This window comes from Chanodichthys erythropterus, chromosome 7 (genome assembly GCF_024489055.1).
Source record: "Chanodichthys erythropterus isolate Z2021 chromosome 7, ASM2448905v1, whole genome shotgun sequence".
Lineage (NCBI taxonomy): Eukaryota > Metazoa > Chordata > Actinopteri > Cypriniformes > Xenocyprididae > Chanodichthys > Chanodichthys erythropterus.
Genome location: NC_090227.1, coordinates 40,159,946 through 40,182,303, shown reverse-complemented (window position 1 = coordinate 40,182,303; position 22,358 = coordinate 40,159,946). Strand labels below are relative to the sequence as shown.

The window sequence follows — 22,358 nt, the reverse complement described above, 5'->3', positions numbered from 1 at the left end:
TGAAATAATGAATCTTGTCCAATTTACAAACAATTTAATATAAGTTTAAAAAAAAACAAAAACATTTTTTTTAGGGCCCTATGATAAACATTTTATTCTTTCCCCTCAAATTTTATTTTTACCAAATTCTGTTTTCTGTATTCCATTTTAATGGTTTAATTCCATTTTAATAATCAAAAAGCATGTCTAATTAATTGAATTCTTAAAAACAACAATATATATTAATTAAAATATATATTTTTATGATTTTTTTTTTTTTCAGAAGTTCTGTTGTGTATTTACATTTTTCTGGCAACCAAATGAACGCATACCATTTAATTTATCTTTTAATCATGAAATTAAACTTTTTTGTCAAACAATGTGCTGCACAACAGAGCTTTACTGTTAAAATTAAAACATGGAAGAAACACTGAGATTACTGTTTAAAAAAATATTTTAATAATTTATTGTTAAATTAATTTATCTAAATTCTACTATACAACAGTAATATGTTTCTGTCAAGTTAAATCGAACTTTTATTTTGATGGTTTGCCTAGAGCTTTGAGTTTCTCTGTGTTTATGACGGTAGTTTTCTCAAACAAAGCGGTTAAATGCTGATGAAGTGACTTTCAGAGCCGCTCTGGAGATGAATTCATGCGTTCATATAGTGAGGCGACAGAGGACGAAAACACTGCGAGCGTCGCACGTGCTTCAGCGTTCGTGCGCCCGCGCGATTGTGTGTGAGGTAAATGAAACTGCACTTCCGCATCATTCATTTCAGAGGCACACAGGCATGCAGGATTCATGTTTAAATAGTCTTTTGTGGTTTAATATTCACAGACACTAGTCTATATCGCAATTTAATTTAAGTGTACTGACCTGCTTTTAATTCATTCATCAAAAATTTGACAAATTCCGTGACATTCCGCGTTATAAAGTAAATTCCGTTTTTATGAATGAATTCCGCGATTCCGTGATCGTGGAAATTATAGGGCCCTATATAGGCCCCGCCCACTGGCGTTCGGTTGCTTAACGGCTGATATTTGCCCACACTGGATGTTAGTGTTGCATCAAGAGCAAATAGAACTATTATTTTCAACCTTCATTCTGACACTCCTTCTGAAATGATCCATTTTTAAGGGCAGCTCCTCCTACAGAGACATTCTTTCACTCTTCCATTTGCCCTGTTGTCGGCAGACTCGAGTGCCATGTCAGAAACTGAATACGCATCTGTAATACTGTATCAGCATCAGTGATTATAATGGATTTTCCCACATAGATGTTTGTCTTTTTGTGCAAAAAGCATTATTATTAATATTATAAGTAAACCTCAAAGAACATATTAAAATAATAAAAAAAAAATCTACATCATGACCCCTTTTAATTATAATTATTTAGGGTTTTAATTGCAAATATATTTAGGGTTTTAATTGAAATAATTGAATTTAATTGAAAATTGAAAATCAAATATACCCTCTTAGAGCCATGAATGAATACCTGATCAACAAAAATATATTTACATTTTTTTAAACTATTAGATTATATTGATTAAGTATCAATACTAAGCTCCTTCCCCTTATTCTAACATTTATGTTGTTGCTCTTGGCAGAGATTGCCTAACAAATCTGACCTTAAAAATGAGTGCAGTAGATGTTTAAATCCACAAGTCTGTAGTCTTGAAAATAGCTGGTTGAGTTGCAGCAGATATAATCCTGAGAAAAGAAACCTCACTGATGAATCAGTTATCGGTATAATCATAATATGTGAAGTATGAATATGTTTACAAACATGAAGTTAATCTAACCATAACAAACAAACCATAAGTGTCTGATGCACAGAGAGCACTTGTACATCCCAGATGGATGTCTAGAGAGAGCTGGAGAGGAGAGATTTAACAGGTGTGCTGTAAAGATGAGAGAGTCTGTTTTAAGTAGGTCTCTTCACTAGCTGCAACATTTTACTGCTGTGCAAGTTTATGCATGGCAAGCTGAGACACCAAAAAAACTAGATCGTCTGCAGTGTAAACATGAAGTAAAACATGCCTTTGTATGTCAAAATAATATATACATTGAATACCATTAGTTGATAAATGTGCACGAATGTAAATTCTCTACAGCATATTAAACTGAGAACCTCATTAGTTATTTTAATCCACTTGTATAGTTTTAACCAAAATGTTTATTTGCATTTCATCCAGCATTCCATCTTTAACAGATGTTGAGTGTGAATGTGTAAGAAATCTCTTGCTTTACTGAGAGAAATTCAGTTTGTGTAGCCATACAAGGAGGTCTTCAGTGCTATTGCTGTGTGATTTTCTAATCAAAATCAGGCCTAAACAAAGTTAATTTTGGGAGTTCAAAACCGCTTGCGTTGCACCATTAAACTTGAAGCGTAACTCTACATAAACTAAATATTTCTGTAAGCCTTCGATCAGGAGTAACTGTGGAATAATATAGCAAACTGACTGAACTGCACCAATAAGCTCTTGTTTTACCCGAGTGCCGTACAACAATGTTTTGATTGCCCCCAGGTGGAAAACCCCGCCCTCTCCATGTAATCTAATGGGATGTGAGACAAACTAAACTATCAAATTACACTTCAAAAACAGTTTTTTCAAAGATGGTTTTTGCCATTTTAGGTAGTTATCATCACATTGATCTAAGTTCAAGTGTTAGTTAGTTATTCAGTTATTTGATGCTATAAAATGGGGGTGTGACATCATGATTGACAGCTTCTCTGAGGGAAGTAGTCACTGAGACACCAACAGACTTTTTTCATGATTTTTCGATGGAGATTGGAGCTTTAACTTTAATTTCTATATTTCCATAACTATTTATTTCACACCGATATAATGACGATCTAAGCGTATGGCGCAGGTACACTTACTGCATGTCCGAATCCACTTTTGCTAGATTAACGACGGGAAAAAAATGGTTGCCACACCAGGCGCATGGTCCAAAAGGGTTGAACCTAGTCTCTTAAGGTACATCAAATCAAATCAAAATTGACCTTATTTACTTTGTTAGTGCATATTACTAGTCTTGTGGTAAACAATTAATCCGTGCAAGTTAAAACACAGAAAAATATTATTTGTCGTGGTAATCTTTAATCATAATCTGAAAAGTTACTTCCAGTCTGGAATGGTGTTCCTTCTCTGATAACGTCAGTTTGATGGCTTGGGTTGAAAACGCATAAACCTCTCCTCTGTTTTTCTGCTATGAGCGAGAGATAGAGAGGAGGAGCACTAAAATAAAACTCTGCCCTCTATTCAATATTCCGTTTCACTTGGAAATACGTCACAACACTGGAGAAAAGTCATTTGCAACTTCCGGTTCGCGCAGACTTTGAGTCATGGATGTGGAAAAACAGTATGTCATGGCCAGGACTTACTAATACACTTTACTAATTCACGTCATGTGTGGGAATGAACTGAAAAGCAGCTATCAGTTTGACATTTGTGTGGCATCGGGTTTAATAACATTTGCGCCAGCTTGTGCTTGTCCAGCAGCTGGTTAGCATCAGGAGATTCCTAGCTTTGTTTTTGTCATGTTGTCACAAGCTGTCAATTAGAGGCCTGTTCCTTTTAGCCTGCAGCTTATTTGCCCTTTTCTCACAACGCACCCTGCCATTGTCAAGAGAATGACGGCAGCAATTACTGTAGGAGCAATGGGCTCTGACACCTCTAACTCAACTGGTTTTGCTTTTAGAACCAGATTTTACATTGGACGACCAGTATGGAAAAATATTTGTGGTTGCAAACTATTGAGACTACTAAGAATTTCTAAAAAGAACTGTATCATGTAAGCAAGTGTTTTCATGGCAAAAGTTTAGTGGCCGTTCAGTGAATGTCGAACACGACTGAATTAATTCAAGGCACATATTTTCATTATGCAAATCTGTCTTTTCCATAAGCGAGTGTCTTTTGAACTCCACTAAATGAATGTTTGCTCAAATGCCACTCAGACCAGCAACAGATAAAGGAGCAAACGATCATCTAAATCAGGCTGTACTTTGCTGTTTGGTGATCGTTACCAAGCGAAAGATGAATTTGTACCAAAAGACCATTTAGTTTAAGATTCACTTATGAAATTAGGTTTTAATAAAACATCTTCTATGTTATAAATACAAGTGAATTTTGGCAAATTACATTTCTTATAATTTTTGAATGGTCGTCAATGGGGAAAATGTGTTTTTGTTCCCGAAAGTGTTGTTACTGCCTCAACCATGGGTTTGTAGTCTTAATTTAAAATAATTTCAGCTGTAATGTTAATGGAGAACACAAGCTCACTAAGCAATGAGAGAGATGCATTTGCAAGACTGAGCACCCAAATCAGAGGCACGTCTATGTCTATGACAGATGCTTTCAGGAAATAAAAGCAGCGTGCTTTGTCCCAGTGTTTAGGACTAATGGACCAGCAACAGTACATCAGGTTGTAGCTGTTTGTTAAAATGCGTACATTTCAATTATATTGTGTATGAAATGCATTTAGACTGCGCTTTGATAAAGGACTTTTTAATTAAGATGTTGTTGTGGGTGACGAACGCCATTCAGCCACTTCAGTCTTTATTTGACGTGTGTACTTATCAAGAGTTCTGATGACTACTCTGAAGATGGATTATAATTGAATGCAAAGTCAAGCCGCCACAGATCCTACAGAACCGCACTCTTTGAGACTGATGTAAACACTTTGCTTCTTGAAAATGATAAATGTTTTTTCTAACAAAAATATAATAAATTATGCATTTATTTTTCAACTAGGGTTTATATTTTGTATACAGGTTTTAGTTTTTAATTTATTTTTAATAATTGTTTTGCACATCCCTAACAGTGATGTATTAAAGGATTAGTTCACTGAAGAATTAAATGAATTTAAAAGATTTTTCTGATCATTTACTCACCTCCATGTCATCCAAAAGGTTTGTCTTTCTTTCTTCATCTGAAAAGAAATTAAGGTTTTTGAGTAAAACAATCCAGGATTTTTCTCCATATAGTGGACTTCAGTGGTGTACAATGGGTTGAGATCACGTATGACCTTTCCAACATGATTATGTCATGCGTGGCGTAGAGCAGTGCAAGATTTATGGTTAAAAAGTGTAAAAATATTATTATAAATTTTTTTTTAAAGGTGCCATCAAACGTTTTTTTGCAAGATGTAATATAAGTCTAAGGTGTCCCCTGAATGTGTCTGAAGTTTCAGCTCAAAATACCCCATAGATTTTATTTATTTATTTATTTTTAACTGCCTATTTTGAGGCATAATTAGAAATGCGCTGATTCATGCTGCGGCCCCTTTAAATTCTCGTGCTCTCCGTCCACGGAGCCTTAAACAGCATAAACAAAGTTTACACAGCTAATATAACCCTCAAAATGGATCTTTACAAAGTGTTCATCATGCATGCTGCTTGCATACATCGGATTATGTGAGTTGTATTTATTTGGATGTTTACATTTGATTCTGAATGAGTTTGATAGTGCTCTGTGGCTAAAGCTAACATTACACACTGTTGGAGAGATTTATAAAGAATGAAGTTGTTTATGAATTATACAGACTGCAAGTGTTTAATAATGAAAATAGTGACGGCTCTTGTCTCCGTGAATACAGTAAGAAATGATGGTAACTTTAACCACATTTAACAGTACATTAGCTACATGCTAAAGGAACATTTAGAAAGACAGTTTACAAATATCACTAAAAATATCATGATATCATGGATCATGTAATTTATTATTGCTAGTCTGTTGATTCAGCTGTGCACAGGTCCAGACGTTAATACTGGCTGCCCTTGGCTAATGGCTTGAACATGGGCTGGCATATGCAAATATTGGGGTCATACATATTAGTGATCCTGACTGTTACGTAACAGTCAGTGTTATGTTGAGATTCGCCTGTTATTCGGAGATTTATATAAGAAGGAGGAAACAATGGAGTTTGAGACTCACTGTATGTCATTTCCATGTACTGAACTCTTGTTATTCAACTATGCCAAGATAAATTCAATTTTTAATTCTAGGGCACCTTTAAAGAAAATTAAAGATAGTTTCACTACACAAGACCCTTATGGGGTTGTGTAAAAGATGCCGTTCGTGATCATCCAGTTAGAAATGGTGACCACAAACATGGAGGTTTGTCAGATTTTATGATTCTTTGCAGCCTTTATCCACTGCCTACAATGCACCAGATCCTTTACTGGAAACTAAAAACCGGCTAAAATTCTTGCACAACAATACAAGTCAACACTATTATGACTAAAAGTTTTCTAAGAAGTATTTCCTTCTAAAGCAAGGTGGTATTTGACTCTGTTAAGCGTTTCCATCACATAATGGTGGGAGTTGCCTTTGAAGGCAACATGCCCAGTGTATTATGGTTGTTGAAGTTTTCCTACCTATTTGGCAAAAGGGAAGACAACAGCCTTTTTTTTCAACAGCCATTTTGCCAGTGGTGAAGTATCCCTTTAAGTAGTGTCACAAAATGTAGAGATGATCTCGTCAGTGAAGTCCAGTTACGAGTGGACTCAGGAGACATATTTGAGACACATTAATATCAGCTGTAAATATTAATTTATGTATTCATTTATTCATTTGTTTTATTCATTCATTTATTTATTTTAATTCCTTTTTTTTTTTAGCTCTGGCAACAATTTATTTTTTCTTGCCTGTTCTAAATTGCTTTCAACATTTGTAAATATTTAATATTTCAAGTATATGTATTGTCATTGTCATCATGTGTAATTTTTGTTTACAAGGATCATAAAGAAAATGACCTAAAGGTGTGTGTATATAGTTACATGACATGATATGAAGGAAAAAACATTTAAATTGATAATTGCAATCATTTGTATGTCCAGAGATGTATACGTGTATGACTGTACTGGGAATGGCACTCATCTTATTGTATTATATATTTATAAGATGCAAGGGCTGTGGAAAATTATTTGACTCAGACTTACACAAGCAATTATGTGTAATACCAGAGGGCTAATTAATGCTAGTGATGATTGCTTACTTGTTTCATTCATTCGGCTTGACTGGCAGTTCTAATATTATACAGTAATAAAGTAAAATCATTTATTTATAACATGAGTTGTCCATGAAGTTATAAAATTACATTCAGATCACACGCAATCATGATCATTCCCATTGGTATATTGTATAAATCTTTAATATCCCCAACATACTGATGCTGAAGAGAAATGCTTTGGTGGGCTTTTGTCCTGCAGCTAATTTCTTTCATTCAATCACACAAGCGCATACTTGTAAATTTTTCATGCAGTTGCAATGTGTTGCTGTTTAGCAAATCTATTAAAGGGGGCCTGCAAAGCCCCTTTAACAAGATGAAATATAAGTCTTTGTTGTCGCCAGAATTTGTATGTGAAGTTTCAGCTCAAAATACCCCACAAAACATTTATTATAGCGTGTCAAATTTGCCCCTATTTGGGTGTGAGCAAAAACACACATTTTTTGTGTGTCCCTTTAAATGCAAATGAGCTGCTGCTCCCGGCCCCCTTTCCAGAAGAGGGCGGAGCTTTAACAGCTCACGCTTCAGTTGCTCAACAACAAAGCTGGAGAATCTCACGCAGCCAAAATGAGGATTGTCAGTAACGGTGTTCAGCCTTACATTGTTCAAACCGGAGTCGACACTGATGGAGAGACTCAGGAAGTTGTAGTCCCTATCAGCCGTTTGTTGTAGTCCTTAAAAGAAAAGAAAAGAAAATATCTCCCTTTGCATTGAACTTTAAGCGTAACTTTCAGATGTTGTTTGTGCTCAAACAGCAACATTACACACTAACTAAAGTTAAAAAAAAAAAGTGAAATTACAATCAAGGACCCCTCTAATATATTATTTTATATTAATAAACTTTATAAACTCACCACCTAAGGCTGAAGTCTTCTCAAAATGTGTCTGGATACTTTGTGGAGACCAGCTTGGGATTTTTGAAATGAACAATGAAGCCTTTTCTTCATCTTTCCATCTGTCATTAGCTTCAGAATTCTATATACAGTAGCTGCACTTTAAAAATTCCTCGTCTCATGAAGCCTTTAACCTGACAAAGCCAGATGATAAAACTCGCACATGGCCGCGAGATCTTTAACTTGCGTCAAAGGCGTGATTTGACCGCCAGAAGGGTAACAATGGGGTGAGTTGTCAAGATGAACAGAGTCTCCTCACAGAATATATACTTTCAATAATGAGGAAGGGTGCCAAATGTGCAATCTGTGGGGTTGCTAGGCAACTGCATCAGCATCACTCCAGCAACCTCATGTCAAGAAACGCATTGGAACCATGCTTTTGAATGGCATCGCCTGGCTCGTTTACGTGATTTGCAGCACATTGATTGAAGCATGGCCCATTGCCTGCCTATTATCCGTCATGGTAAATTCACACACTGGCTGAATCGCTCCGTAAAGGAAGTAATGATTCATTCGCATCACCAGTTGACAGCATTAGTGTGACTATTGTTGTGGATTTGGTGTCTACTCAAGTCTTCAGTCACAAAGTATCACCACCAGTTGACAAATGAGCATGTTTCACATTTCAGAATATTCCTTTGCCCTTCGTCTGTAGTATGTAATGCTGTGATCAGTTATGAGCAGCCCAGCATTCAGAAGGTCTTGCTGTGTGATCATTAGTTAGTAATCAGTAGGACATGATCAAACTGTGAACTACTTGCTAGAGTCATTGCTGATGGCAACAGAGCACATTTATAAAAGAGAATCTGTGCTCATTACTTCAGATTTAAAGCCCTAGCCGATTATACATTTATATACTTATAAATAGGCAACACAAAGCTACGATTCCTACCTGGATTTAGCATCAGTCTTTACATCTTCCCTCATTTGGGGAGCTTTCAAGTCCAGTTTTCCTGTATAATGATCAACTGATGTGTTTTTTAAATGGCTATATCAATATTTTTGTTTGCATAAAAAAAGCATACAAATATAAAAATAAATAAAAAATCTATTAATAATAACTTCAGCAAAAAGATACGTTCCACCAGATACTACTTTTGAAATTGTTCCTCCCCTTTGATCAGGGACTTATTCAGAATGTATTCTTTATGACACTACCGCTCAAAAGCTTGGGATCAGTAAGACTTTTTTTGTTTTTGAGTCTCTTTTGCTCATCAAGGGTTAGAGCTGCATGATTAATCTCGATTCAAACACCCACACAATCTTATTTATCATAGACAGCAATTTGCCTGTGTCTATTAAACCTTTGACAAAATCATACCGAAACCTTCAAATCTGTGTTTGTGCTGCCGCTGAGCCAGAGAAAGCAGTTTTTGAACCACACGGTATGGTTATTTCTGTTACAAATGTTCAAATTATCACAGAAGTAATAAACTTAAAAAGTTTATAGTTTGGAAATACACACTGATGTCTATGTTTATAGATCAAAATCAGTTTTGCCAGGTTTTCACAACAAAACCACCCAATTGCAACTCAAAACTAGCCCAATCGCGTTTCTGGGGGACCCCCGGTAAAAATTGTGTTCCCGGGGGGGTAAAATCCATGGGTATCCCTGGTAAAATTTGCATTCCAGGGGCTAAATATCATGTTATTTGGAGTCGCTTCCACCCATGGCAACAGTGTTAAAGTAGCCCAATTTGGCAACACTGATCAAATCAACTTTTGAAACGAACTTCAAATAAGGGTTGTATCATTACATTGTTATGCCACCAGGTGGCGATAAGTGACTGTTAAAAATGTGTTTGTCTTTGAATTATTCTTTTAAAAGATTTGTTCAATGACTCCCTAATATACTTGTTTCACTACTGGATGAATCAGTGTTTTTGAATCAACAAAAAAAAAAAAAAACATTCAAATTAATTAAACATTTTTTTTATATTTTGTCAGAACCTCTTGTAAATTACATGTTATTTTTAGTTGTCTGTTCAGAATCATTGGAGAATCGTGATCTCTATTTTAAAATCGTGATTCTCATGTTATCCAGAATCGTGCAGCTCTGTTTAAAACTGTTTTCTTTTTAATATGTCTTCAATGTCACATGATCCTTCAGAAATCATTCTAATATGCTGTTTTGATGCTTAATAAACATTTCTTATTATCAGTTTTCATTGTACATACTGTGTGTTTACAGTTTTAAAGAGTGTATTTCAAACGGATGGCTCTTAAGGCAGGAACTCACCAAGCTGACGGTCGGCCGTCGGGCAGTTTTTGTTCGTCGGCTGACTAAATTTTGTCAGTGTGTTCAGCACTGTCGGCTGAAGTTGGTCCTTGTCTGCTTTTTTTCGGCCGATTCAACATGTTGAATCTGCGTCGGAGCTCATTGGTCCGTCGGGCCATCTGATTCTGATTGGCTGTTCAGCTACTGCCACCTGCTGGTTCGGAAAGGCATTTCATCTTACGCAGGCGCAGAACGAACGTGCTACTTGGCCGTCGGCTGTCGATCGTTGGTTTGGTGTATCAGGCTGACTTTGGACCTAGAGACTGCTGACGTGAGCCAACCCCACAGTCTGCTTTTGTCACCACTAGTGCGTCGACTTGGTGTGTTCTGCATTTATGCAGATAGCTTTCAATCATTATTTCTAAATTCATAGCTTTATTATTCACAGCATTTAAATTACATGTTATATCGTTAAATTGGTAGCCCGTAGATTCATCTGTTGGTTTTGGTAGGTTCGTCTCATCAGTCTTGGACAGAGTGACCAAAATGATTTTAGTGTGTTGCTCTGATTGATTTATTCATTCATTAATGCATTCATCTATAATTTAAAATCTGATGGTCTAATGACATCTTCATCAGTACTAAAATGAATACTGCTTCTCTTTTTTTATATACTTCTACATCTTGCTGTCTGAAGAGCACACTGGTGACGGCTATACTTTTAAAATCTACCCCTGTTTTTGCTCTTGCAGCTTCCTGAACACCTCCAGGCTCAATAGGCTGGAGCCTCGGACACATTTCATCCTTTCCTCATCGATTGTGACGCCAGACTCCTCTCTCCCTCTGCTGAGGGAGCACTTGCCGACCGCCTGTACCTCTGCTGTCCAGTACACGAAAGCAGGTGACTTGAGTGCACACATTGAAAGACAGTCCTTTTATACTCACAAGTTCCCTGTGCCTTTTCCTTCTCCTGAGATATCATATTCCTGCAGACCAAGCAGGATATCTGATATTCAGATGTCCTTTTTTCTACATTTGTGTCTGGGGAACAAATCTATTTGAAGGCCTTGCATTTCACAACTGTGAAAAGTAATTTCCAAATAACAGGAAATTACATTACAGACATGAAAAATAAGGTCATAATTGCGAGATATTAAGTTGCAGTGGCTTGTGTCCACATGTCAGGACATTCATATCTATGTTCTCCCATAGAAGTGCTGTCCCTGAATTGACCGCAAACGTGCAGCAGGAACTAAGGAGCTTGTCAAAACCAATATTGTCCCATGTGATGTCTTTTTACTGCCTTTTTTGAGAGCAAAATATAATTGATTCCCTTGAGTAATCCTTCGCCTCATAGGGAGTTCACTGTATATATTTCAAGTGATTATAATTATTACATGATGTTCCGATTAATGTAATTAATCGCACATCAGATTTGGCTGAGAAATTACCCCCAAAAGATGATTTAAAGTCATTATTGTGTTAAATTAGAAAAGCATCAAATGGACATTACAAAAAGTGGCTTTAGAAAGAAATATTTTATTTGATTCAACAGAGAATTTATTACATATTTATTACATTTATTACATTTTTTTTTTTTTTTTTTGAAGCTGCATCTGAATTGGTATTCAGATATATTTACAGACCGTTTATTGCAGCTCAGAAGTGGCAGGAATGCATTTACACTGCAATTACATCTGCATAAATAATGCCATTTGATTTAATGGGTTTTAAATGGGTATGAAACGGATAGTTCACCCAAAAATGAACTTTGTCATCATTTACTCACCCTCAAGTTGTTCCAAACCTGTATGAATTACTTTGTTCTGCTAAAAACAAAGGAAGATATTTGGAAGAATGACAGTAACCAAACAGATCTCGCCCCCCATTGACTACTAGAGTATTTATTTTACCTACTATGGTAGAAATTCATACAGGTTTGGAACAACTTGAGGGTAAGTAAATAATGACAGAATTTTCATTTTTGGGTGAACTATCCCTTTAATATAATCAAAAATATATTTATTTTAAATTGTAATATTTCACAATATTACTATTAAAAATATTTTAACACGTAATTTTTTGCTATGATAGTAAGACTAAATTTTCAGCAGCCATTACTCCAGTTCATAATCCAGAAATCATTCTAAAATGCTGATTTGGTGCTGTCCCCAATTTGACTGCAAATGTGCCGCAGGAACTAAGGATCTTGTAAAGGCTGGTTATATCCCATGTGGTGTTGTTTTACTGCCTTTTTGAGAGCAAAATATAATTGATTCTCTTGAGTAATCCATTGCCTCATAAGGGGGTTCTCTGGTATGTCAGGACAGCCTGATGCGCTAGAGGATTGTACACACAGTAGTAAAGATCTTGTCTTGTTAGACTCCATTCCCAGTGCACATAAGTACATGCATGAACATGAAGTGACAAATCAGATCTGATCTTGTTCTCACACTCCTCTTCTCCTCTGTAGACTGCTGGAATGGCTTCTAAATCTCATCCGCCTCTGATGAAGAAACACAGTCAGACCGATCTGGTGAGCCGACTCAAGACTCGTAAGATCCTGGGCGTTGGTGGAGAGGATGATGATGGAGAGGTGCACAGGTCAAAGGTCAGTATTTGTATCTTTTGAGTAGTCTGTTGCCATTAGTAAGGTTTTACAAAATTGCCGTCCAAAATGAAAACTTGCAAAAATGTAAGTAAAAAATGGCCTTGTTGAATAAATACATTTTACTCGACCTTAGATGGTAAATTAAAATTCATGTCTATGTCAAATTAAATTATAACGTCAAAGGACCTGTTGTTGATGTAAGTGACATGTACGATTAAAAGCAGATATACAAACCGTCTACTAAAGAAAACATCTGTCATGACTTGCACGCCTCACCTCAGTGAAAAAATTTACTACCTGAAGTTTTAGAATGCATTTTTTTTTTTTCCTCGCCAGAACTCATGACTCATGAGCAAATCAAAATTATGAGGAATGTGATTAGGATTTTTTGATTTTACTTCTTTAAAGAAAGTCTTTAAAGGGGTCATGAATTTTTTGACATACAGTAAGAGGTCCCGGTGCTATACAAACATACAATTTCACAGCACGACATTTCTCAAAGCTTTTTTTTATATACTGTATATAAAACCAAGCTGGCAATATGACCTGTTTTCTTTTGCCGACTGTTTTCTCATGACTTCCTGGAAGTCCAGGGTCATTGCATTTGTGTGCTCATCAGACATGACTGTGATCTGCTACAATGCTCATCACTGCAACCTTTTATGCAATGGGTGTAGATTTAAATATAATGCTGTAATCAACATTTTTCATGATTAGTTAATCTTGGCAGCTGTAATAGTAAAAATGTACTAAAAGTTTTCAAAAGAGTTCATGTACTATAATAATAATATTAATAATAATAATACTTATGATAATAATAATAATACTTATAATACTACTACTAATAATAATACTTATTTCATAAGTATAAAAGTTAACAGGCTTTTATTTTGAAGTCTTAAAGGAGACCCGCCCATTTAAACAGTGTTTTTAAATCAAAAGGGTTAAAAATAATTTTATTTCTAAATGATGGCATTTTTTTAAAAAGATTTATTTGGTAACACTTTACAACAAGGTTCGGGGACAGAGATCGGGAAAGGGCCGTGAGCCGGGAATCAAACTCGGGGCGCCCGAAACACATCGGCGCTACGTGTCAGCGGACTGCCCACGAGGCACCAACAAATGATGGCACTTTTTAATGTATAAATAATATTAGCGTTATAAGTGCACCTCTGGAAACAGTACAAAAAAATAAAAATAAAAAGTTTATGAACCTCTCTAAAGAGGTCATGACATGAGAAATCAAATTTGTCTTGGTATTTTGACATAAAAGAGGTCTTTATACCATTAAAACATTCTGCATGTTTCATAGCTTAAAAATCCTCCTCATTATAAACAAAGCATTTATTTAATCAAGTTCCAAAAATGGCTCGTTCTGATTTTGGGTGCCCTGTGATGTCACAAGGGCAAATACATTTGCACATGACTGCTTCCAGAGCAAGATAATGATGAATAGTTATACATCATCACACCAAAGGCCCGCCCACTGGTGTTCATTCGCTTAACTGCAAACATTTACCTACTCTGGATGTGTCACAGTTTGCATCAGAGGACATGTTTGTTCGGAGCATTTTGTCTTGTAAACGAGGTAAAAATGAAAGATGAAGCAGCCAATTCTTTGTTTGTAAATGATGGTTTTATATGGATAATTTTTTAAAAGACAATAGCAAGTAGGTGTTAATACTGTTTCCTATCAAATTATGTTAGTTAGTCATAACAGTAGCCATTTACTGACAAACCTTAAAGGAGCTGCCTCTTAAAAACAGATAATTTCAGACAAAGGGTCAGAATGAGGGTTGTGAAAAAAACTTGAACATTTTAAAGAACATATAAAAAAAAACATTTCTTGAACTCTTTAAAAACTGTATGACCTCACTGTTATATTATAAAAAAGTGTCATATGTATTGTGTGTTCTCTAATCTGATCACTTCTATTACTATAAAGCAAGTAAAGCTTGTGTTAAGATACTGTTTGCTTGGTACTTGTAAACAGAGGGTTTTTTAGATCTGCACAACGTAATCCAGCATTGCTGGGTTATATGAAAAATTGAAGCATTTATATACTTCCATGCTATAGATAAATGTACAGCGCTCATGTTCACAAATATGTTCTTTGATGCTTGTACCTATTTCTGTGGCGGTTTGTCCTCGCTTGTGAGCTAGAAAATTGGTTTGCGAGACAGGAAGATGGACCCATTCACAACTAAAAATAAATGAAGGAAGCACTCCATTTTGCTTTTCACTCATCCTTAATCTGTACACCCATAGGACAGTGATGCAGTGAAACGGCTGTTGTTTTCTTCATGAGCAGGAGGGTTGAATTTCCTGTATAAAGAGTGAAGGTCTTGGTTTGTGTGGAGATGTTAGAGTTACTCAGAGCTGTGGTATGGGCCCTGTGCTGCACTTCCCCTGTTTGATTCAGCTCTGTGGTTATTTCACTAATATAGGGTCTTTTGTAGGATTTAACAGCCATTCAGCAGTAATTCTGGTGAACACAGTGGTGGCTATTCAGTATAATTTGAAAAGACTAATGGAATTGTATGATTTAGACATCTAACAAGCTCCCATTTGCAGAGGTTTCAGTGAAAGATCTTCTGGTTTGCACAACAGTGCAGTGAGGTGTTACTTGCCAGTTACAAACTTACTCGTGATTTAAATTAAGCTTCAGTCAAGCTATCCTTATAGGTGGAAAAAGTAGTTAACTACTTTGAAGCTGCAGTGTATTTTTAAGTAAGCAGATTGGCAGTATGTATTAATCAGAGCAGTATTTCTGACTCAACAATAAAAGGAATTTGAATGAATGAATTTCAAACATTAAACAACTCAGGGTTCCCATGCTTTTTGAAAGTACTTGAATTTCAGGCACATGGACTCAAGGAGTGGAAAGTATGTAAAAACAAACACAAGTCCTTGTGGTTGAATTCAACATGAACTAATATTTTGTTAGAGTACACTCTAAAAATGCTGGGTTAAAAATGGACAAACCCAACAATTGATCCTTCGCCGGGGGTTTGATTGACAAGCGATCGAACCAATCAGAACGCCGAATCTGCCATTTTGTCCAACAAAGCAGCCAGGAGTTAATCTCGGTGGAGTTAAACTTGAAAAATTGTGTATATTGACATCTTTCCACGTTTAAAACAACATTGATTCTCATGTTCATTCATGTTTATTTGATGTTATAAATGGACTCGTAGTAAGAGATGATCGGTTTACGAGCCTCTTGAGCTGAGGCGCTACGCCAATCTGTCACAACACATTAAAGAGCCACAAAATGTTATTTATTGTTTGAATTTCTTAAAAAACTACACCGTTTGAAAGCTGGGACTTTTAATATCATAAGTAACCTGGTTTGTCTTGTCTGTCGAGGTGTTGTCCGTTTCCTCTTTGCTCCGCAATTTATTTTTCACTGCGTTTGGCGTGACAGTGCCATGGCTTGTCGGACAAAGCAAAAGTAACTAGGTGGGGGGGGGGGGGGGGGGGGTTGTTTGGGAAGGGTCAATTGGGTTGTTTTAACTCAGCAGTGGGCTTAAACGATTTTTCCAACCTGCTGGGCAGTTTTATTTAACTCAACTATTGTTTAAAAAGTACTAAATGGTTGGCTTAAAATGAACCTAAAATGGGTTTAAAATTAAAAATCAGACACATAATTACTAGAGGCAACAATAATAATAATAAGCAATTTAATAAATGTTTATTATTATTCATTAAATGTTCATTTAATTAACATATTAATTAGTGTTCATTTCCAACATATTCTGGGTTCGTTTTAAGCAAGCAATACAGTCATTTTTAAAAATAGTTGAGTTAAATAAAATGACCCAGCAATTTGGGCAAATATTTAACCCAACTGCTGGGTTTGTCCATTTTCAACCATTTTAACCTTCAGAAAGCCTTTATGTGCTGCCAAAGCCAGAATGAAAAATTGGATAATATTATAAAATATTATTGCATTTTAAAATAACTTAATAACTTAGTTTTAATATATTTTAAATGTAATTTATTCCTGTAATGACAAATCTTAATTTTCAATAGCTCACTTGTCTTACTTAAGTCTTCAGTGTCACGAGATCATATTACACACTAAAATGCTGGGTTAAAAACAACCCAAGTTGGGTTGAAAGAGGACAAACCCAGCGAATGGTTTTCTTTGTGGGGATGGTCAGAAACTGCAGTTTGAACTCATTTATCTTGGCCTCAAGTGAAGATAGAATCAAATTAAATTCGGACACGAGGGCCTGGCGACGTTCACCCAACAGTTTAGCAATCCCTGCCATATTAAGCACGTTTTTAACCCAGCATTTTTTAGAGTGTATTATCATTTCTTTTTTATTATCTTTGTTGAAAACAATTGTGCAGCTTAATATTTTTATTTATTGATACTTTTTTGTAGGATTCTGTGATGAATAGAGTTCAAAAGAACAGCATTTACATGAAATGGAAATGTTTTGCAACATTATAAATGTCTTTACTGTCACTTTTGATCAATTTAATGTTGTTGAATAAAAGTATTAATTTCTTAAGAAAAAATATTACTGACCCCAAACTTTTGAAGAGATTTGTATATATGAAAGAGAGGAACATTAACATTTTCATCCCTTTACTGGAGAGAGATTTTTAATGATCACATCTTACTTGGTTAAAGGTGCGTTTACGCCACTGTTTGTTGGTAGTTAGATTAGATTAGAGGTCACTCTAACACTGTGGGTCATATCCTTCCAGTGACAGATTTACTGAAGGATTTCTGTTATTTTCCTTTCCCGGCATTGCACACTTTTTTTTTTCCTTCACGCATATGTGCCGGTGCTTGATGAAGGATGAAGGATGAAGGAGCAGGCGGTCACGCACAGCAGATTATTCTCTCCAAAACAGCATTGTTTATTTCTTCCTCTTCCTGCCTTCCCTCTGCCTCACTTTGCCGGCCTGTGCCACACTATTCTGCATTATTATTGCGGCTAAATGCGTCTCACGCTCATGATTCAGGTCTGCTTCCTGGAGTAGGGTCTGTTCCTGTGAAAACCACGCATGTTAGAATGACTGTACAGATGCATGATTCAGTAATGTCACAGCAGCCAGAGGCCAATCTCCCTTTCAAACAGATGCACATGTCAGAACACATGCACAATCACATGATACACACCTAGGGTAGAACTTTTTATTTGTGCATGGCCTTTTGGTGTAAATGGCCTGCAAAGTATCCTAATGGAAGTTGATTTGAGACCGAGCCAATGTAAAGATATGGTAATAAACCCACTGATCCCCTCATTTCCTTTTGCAATGTTTGATGTCCTGAAAAGCACAATTTATTTTTTATATCTTCCACACAAGTCGACCTGGGCTTTGGTTAAAGCTCCCATGAGATCACTCTCATTGCTATGCCTGGCTTTTATCTTCTGCGTAGACTCTGACCTGCAGTAGCCTCTAATCAGGATCGTGGAGAATTTCTTGCAGAGGCCAATGTGGTCAGCAAATTGAAATATTTGCGCTGTTTCAGAGCTCAGAAAGGTCTTGGCTGCTCACACTGAATAAGAAGGCCATCAGAGAACCAACCACCAGAGGAAATGCAATTTGCAGTTAGGCAGTTGGGAAAGCACGCTTTTGAGCCTGAAATCTTTACTGCTGTGAATCCTAATGAAATATGACAGCTCTAAAATTAAAATGGATGGGATGTAAATTTAATCTAATATTGTCATCACTACAGTTGATCACCTCTGACCTGAATGCAGAAGTTTCTACTTAGTGATGCAACTCTGTGTAACTTCTATGTAATCCTTGTAAATTACAGATATATTTTATTATTTATTTATTTTTAATAATCTAGTCATAATCTAGCCATAATCTAGTTGTCTGGATTTTTTTTCCTGCTGAGCTCAACAATAACATACACTAAATGACATTAAACACATAAATACAAAGAATGAAAACATATATACATCAATGTATATTCAAACGCCCTTTACAAAAAAAGGTAAAACAATGATGTTGGACAATTTTGAAGTTGGAGGAGAAAATGAGTTTTTCACTCTACCACGGTACTTCTGCCTACGTCACGTAATGCGTGGCCCATGGCAGAGCAGTTTAAGATGAGCATTTGTGGTTAAATAATGTGTATATATAATATATTTTTTAGAAAATGACCTATCGTTTTACTAGATAAGACCCTTATTCCTCGTCTGGGATCATGTAGAGTCCTGTGAAACTACATTAAAACTGCAATTTGGACCTTCAACCTATTGGTAACAGTTGAAGTCCACTATAGGGAGAAAAATCCTGGAATGTTTTCCTCAAAAACCTTAATTTCTTGTCGACTGAAGAAACATAGACATAAACATTTTGGATGACATGGGGGTGAGTAAATTATCATTATGAAGTGAGCTAATCCTTTAAGAGGTGTCTGGCCGGATTTGTGAGATCTTTCAGAATTGTTAGACCTTTTCTCTGCAAACATGAGACATAAATGTCAACAATGGTGGAAAGATCACGACCTATAATTTAAGGCACACCGCACTATATTACTGATCTGACTTCTCTGCTGAATTGTAGAGCTGCCAAACCACACTGTAGTTGATAAAGTCTGCACGCTTTCTATCACAGCTGTGTAAAAATATAACATTAGCAATTTTTTTTGTCTTAAGTCTTTAATGGGATTTTTTAAATAATGCATCTTAGGTTATCGTCCCTCTTCAACAATGAGATGTGTGTGTATATATATGTATGTATATACAAGTTTGCAAGAACTTTAAGGCTCAGCACATTCTCACTCCCAACTCGTCACACATTGACGCTTGGTCAGGACCCCTTGATGTCACCATTTAACACACAGGGTGCCCCTTTAGAGTTGCTCTCAATGAGAAACATCATACACAGAAACAATGGGCAAATATTCCAAGTGTTCTGAGGCCAAACGATTGATTTGTGTGAGAAACGGACCCAAAAACGATCTCCATCTGCAGTCAAGCTCAGATTCTCTGCACATATTCAAATATTGCACCAGAAGAAGTGTTACGTCAGCTTTGATTGTGAAAAGGCTCTTGTGTGTCTTTGTAACTGATTGCATCATGCTATTGCTCGGGTGGATCTTTTGAATGAGAAATGAGTGTTTTCATCTATTAAAACCTTAAGTTCCACTCTGTAGACATCATTCGTGGACATCATTATATTTTGTGCACTCCATAATCTTTAATCAAACTCAAAATAAAACTTCAATAAAAAATGGATTCTCCTTGGTATATCTGTCTGAAATACCTGATGTTTTATTCATAGAGATCTTGATTTTGAGGTCAAGCTCGAACAGGCATGTAACTGTGCTGCCCAGAGTCTGAGATGACTAGTGAAATTCCTTCTGTATTGCATTCTTTTCTAATTTAATGCAGGTTTTTTATTATAAATTAAATTATTAGCATAACAGTTTGAATGAATAGTTGATTTACCAAGAATTTATGCCTTAGTATTTGGTTTGTCATTTTTTGCTTTAATGACAGCAGCAATTGAGCTGAAGTATTCACGATTGTGAGGAACAGACCAAAATTCTTTATCCAGCGACCTTCATCTCCATTCTCAGCAGCGACCATAACCGTCAAATCCCACACTCATTATAAATTCAAAAACTGGCACCTCAAGAAGCTTTAAAATATGTTTTACGGCATTGATACCAAACGCATATTGGCTCTCGTCTGCTTCATCACAGATTAAGGCATGCAGCGTTTCATTTGATGTGCGTTTGAATGAGAAATGCACACCTTCACAGAGTGGATCGGGATAAGATTTTCAGCGATTAATAATGTCAATTCTGCTCTGTACCTCATAAAAAACTATTATATATTGCCACAAAGGACAGCAAATGCAACTGCAACACATCGTCTTTTGGACTTCTTTTGGTACCGCTTTTGATATTTTTGCAGTAAATAAATCATTGTGATTGCACTTGTCTGTATATTTTTCTTTATAACCGTACATATTTTTAAGAAATGGTTATGGGTAGATTTCGAGGACTGGGATTAGCAGCTCAAAATATCTTTGTAAAGGGGTGGTTGATTGATTTCACTTTTTAACTTTAGTTAGTGTTTAATGTTGCTGTTTGAGCATGAACAACATCTGCACGATGACAGTTACAATGCTCAAAGTTCAATGCAATGTTAGATATTTTCTTTTAAAGAAGTTAATGACATCACTAACCCCAAAATTTACATAAACCCCGCCCCCAAGAACATGCAACAAAGGGGGTGAGGCCATGTTGGGCTGCTTTAGAGAAGAGGAAGAGTTGTTGTAGTAGAGTGTTGTTATCATGCCGTCATTTTACGCCGAACTGCTTCACAAACGAGGTTCAATTCAATACAGGATTTGCACAAAAGATGAACATGACGGCACATGCTAGTGGATGAGTTGACTCAACTCCACAGCAACTACATAAATTTATCCACTAACCATTCAGAAACGTCCAGTTTCATTCTAAAAGTTGTAACTTCTTCCTGAGACTCTCCGTCAGTGTCGACTCCGGTTTGAACAATGTAAGGCTGAACACCGTTAATGACAACTGAAGTGCGAGCTGTTAAAGCTCCGCCCTCTTCTGAAAAGGGGGCCGGGAGCAGCAGCTCATTTGCATTTAAAGGGACACACACAAAAACAGTGTTTTTGCTCACACTCAAATAGGGACAAATTTGTCAAGCGATAATAAATGATATACCCCACAGTATTGAGCTGAAACTTCACAGACACATTCTGAGGACACCAGAGACTTAAATTACATCTTGTAAAAGGGGCAGAATAGGTCCCCTTTAATGCTGTATTGTCAAGCTCAAAACCAAGACTGAGTACATGCAGAAATCTTATTTCAGAATTCTTTTTTATTTTGAACAACCCATTTTCAAGATATGATTCAAATTACTTGAACAGCTGGGCCCTGATAATCATTTGATTTGGCATGATTTAAAATGATCCAAAGAGCGTCTTTAGCTTTAATCGAAGAACTACATCTGACCTTCTGTACAAAAATCAGTGCCATCAATGTTACAATGCCTACATTATTTTCATCAGAATTGAACTAATAGTTCAGAATCTGAAATATATTTCTTGTTCATTTTACTTTTACACTTAACTTTTATTTGCTTTACATGTTTCAAAATTCCAAAGGCCTGTTCACACAAAGAATGATAACTATAAAGATAACTATAACTATATTAGTGTCCACACCAATGCACAATATTGTTCGGTTTATATTAAGCATGCGTTGAAGTTGTCGTCTGCCACTTTAAATGCTCAAACTCTTTAAAGCAGAGTGGATTCTGATTGGCTGCCAATGTTTTTATCATTCATCAGCTGGATATTTAGAACATTTTTAGAACTGTATGTTTATTGCTGTCATTATAGTTATGGTCCTTGGTGTAAGCGGGCCTTGTATTTTGACATTTGCACCCCAAAATGTAATGTTACATTATATTTATTCACTGTGGTTTATAGTTTGACATTTCTTGTCTTGTCATGGGGAAATATGATTTTGCTCTGCTCTTTCAGCACTCTTCACACTCTCAACCGGGAAAATAAGCCTGTCTGTCTGCTCTTTGAAAGATACTGTGGTATTGTGTTGTCGTTTCATTAACTTGAACAGTCCCTCAGCAGAGGCTGAGTTGAAATACAAGTTGTGT

The 22,358-nt window shown here is 36.2% G+C and overlaps 1 protein-coding gene across 2 annotated transcripts in view; it reads left to right on the top strand.

Moving 5' to 3' along the window:
* The window catches only part of tp53i11b (tumor protein p53 inducible protein 11b), a 70,276-nt gene that overhangs the window by 34,843 nt on the left and 13,075 nt on the right, over nt 1–22,358 (top strand). For both annotated transcript variants that reach the window (XM_067390545.1, XM_067390546.1), the window contains exons 2-3: nt 10,859–11,007; nt 12,580–12,717. In XM_067390545.1, coding sequence (XP_067246646.1) covers nt 12,589–12,717 — 129 coding nt within the window. In that variant the 5' untranslated portion in view covers nt 10,859–11,007; nt 12,580–12,588. The remainder of the gene's footprint in view (nt 1–10,858; nt 11,008–12,579; nt 12,718–22,358) is intronic.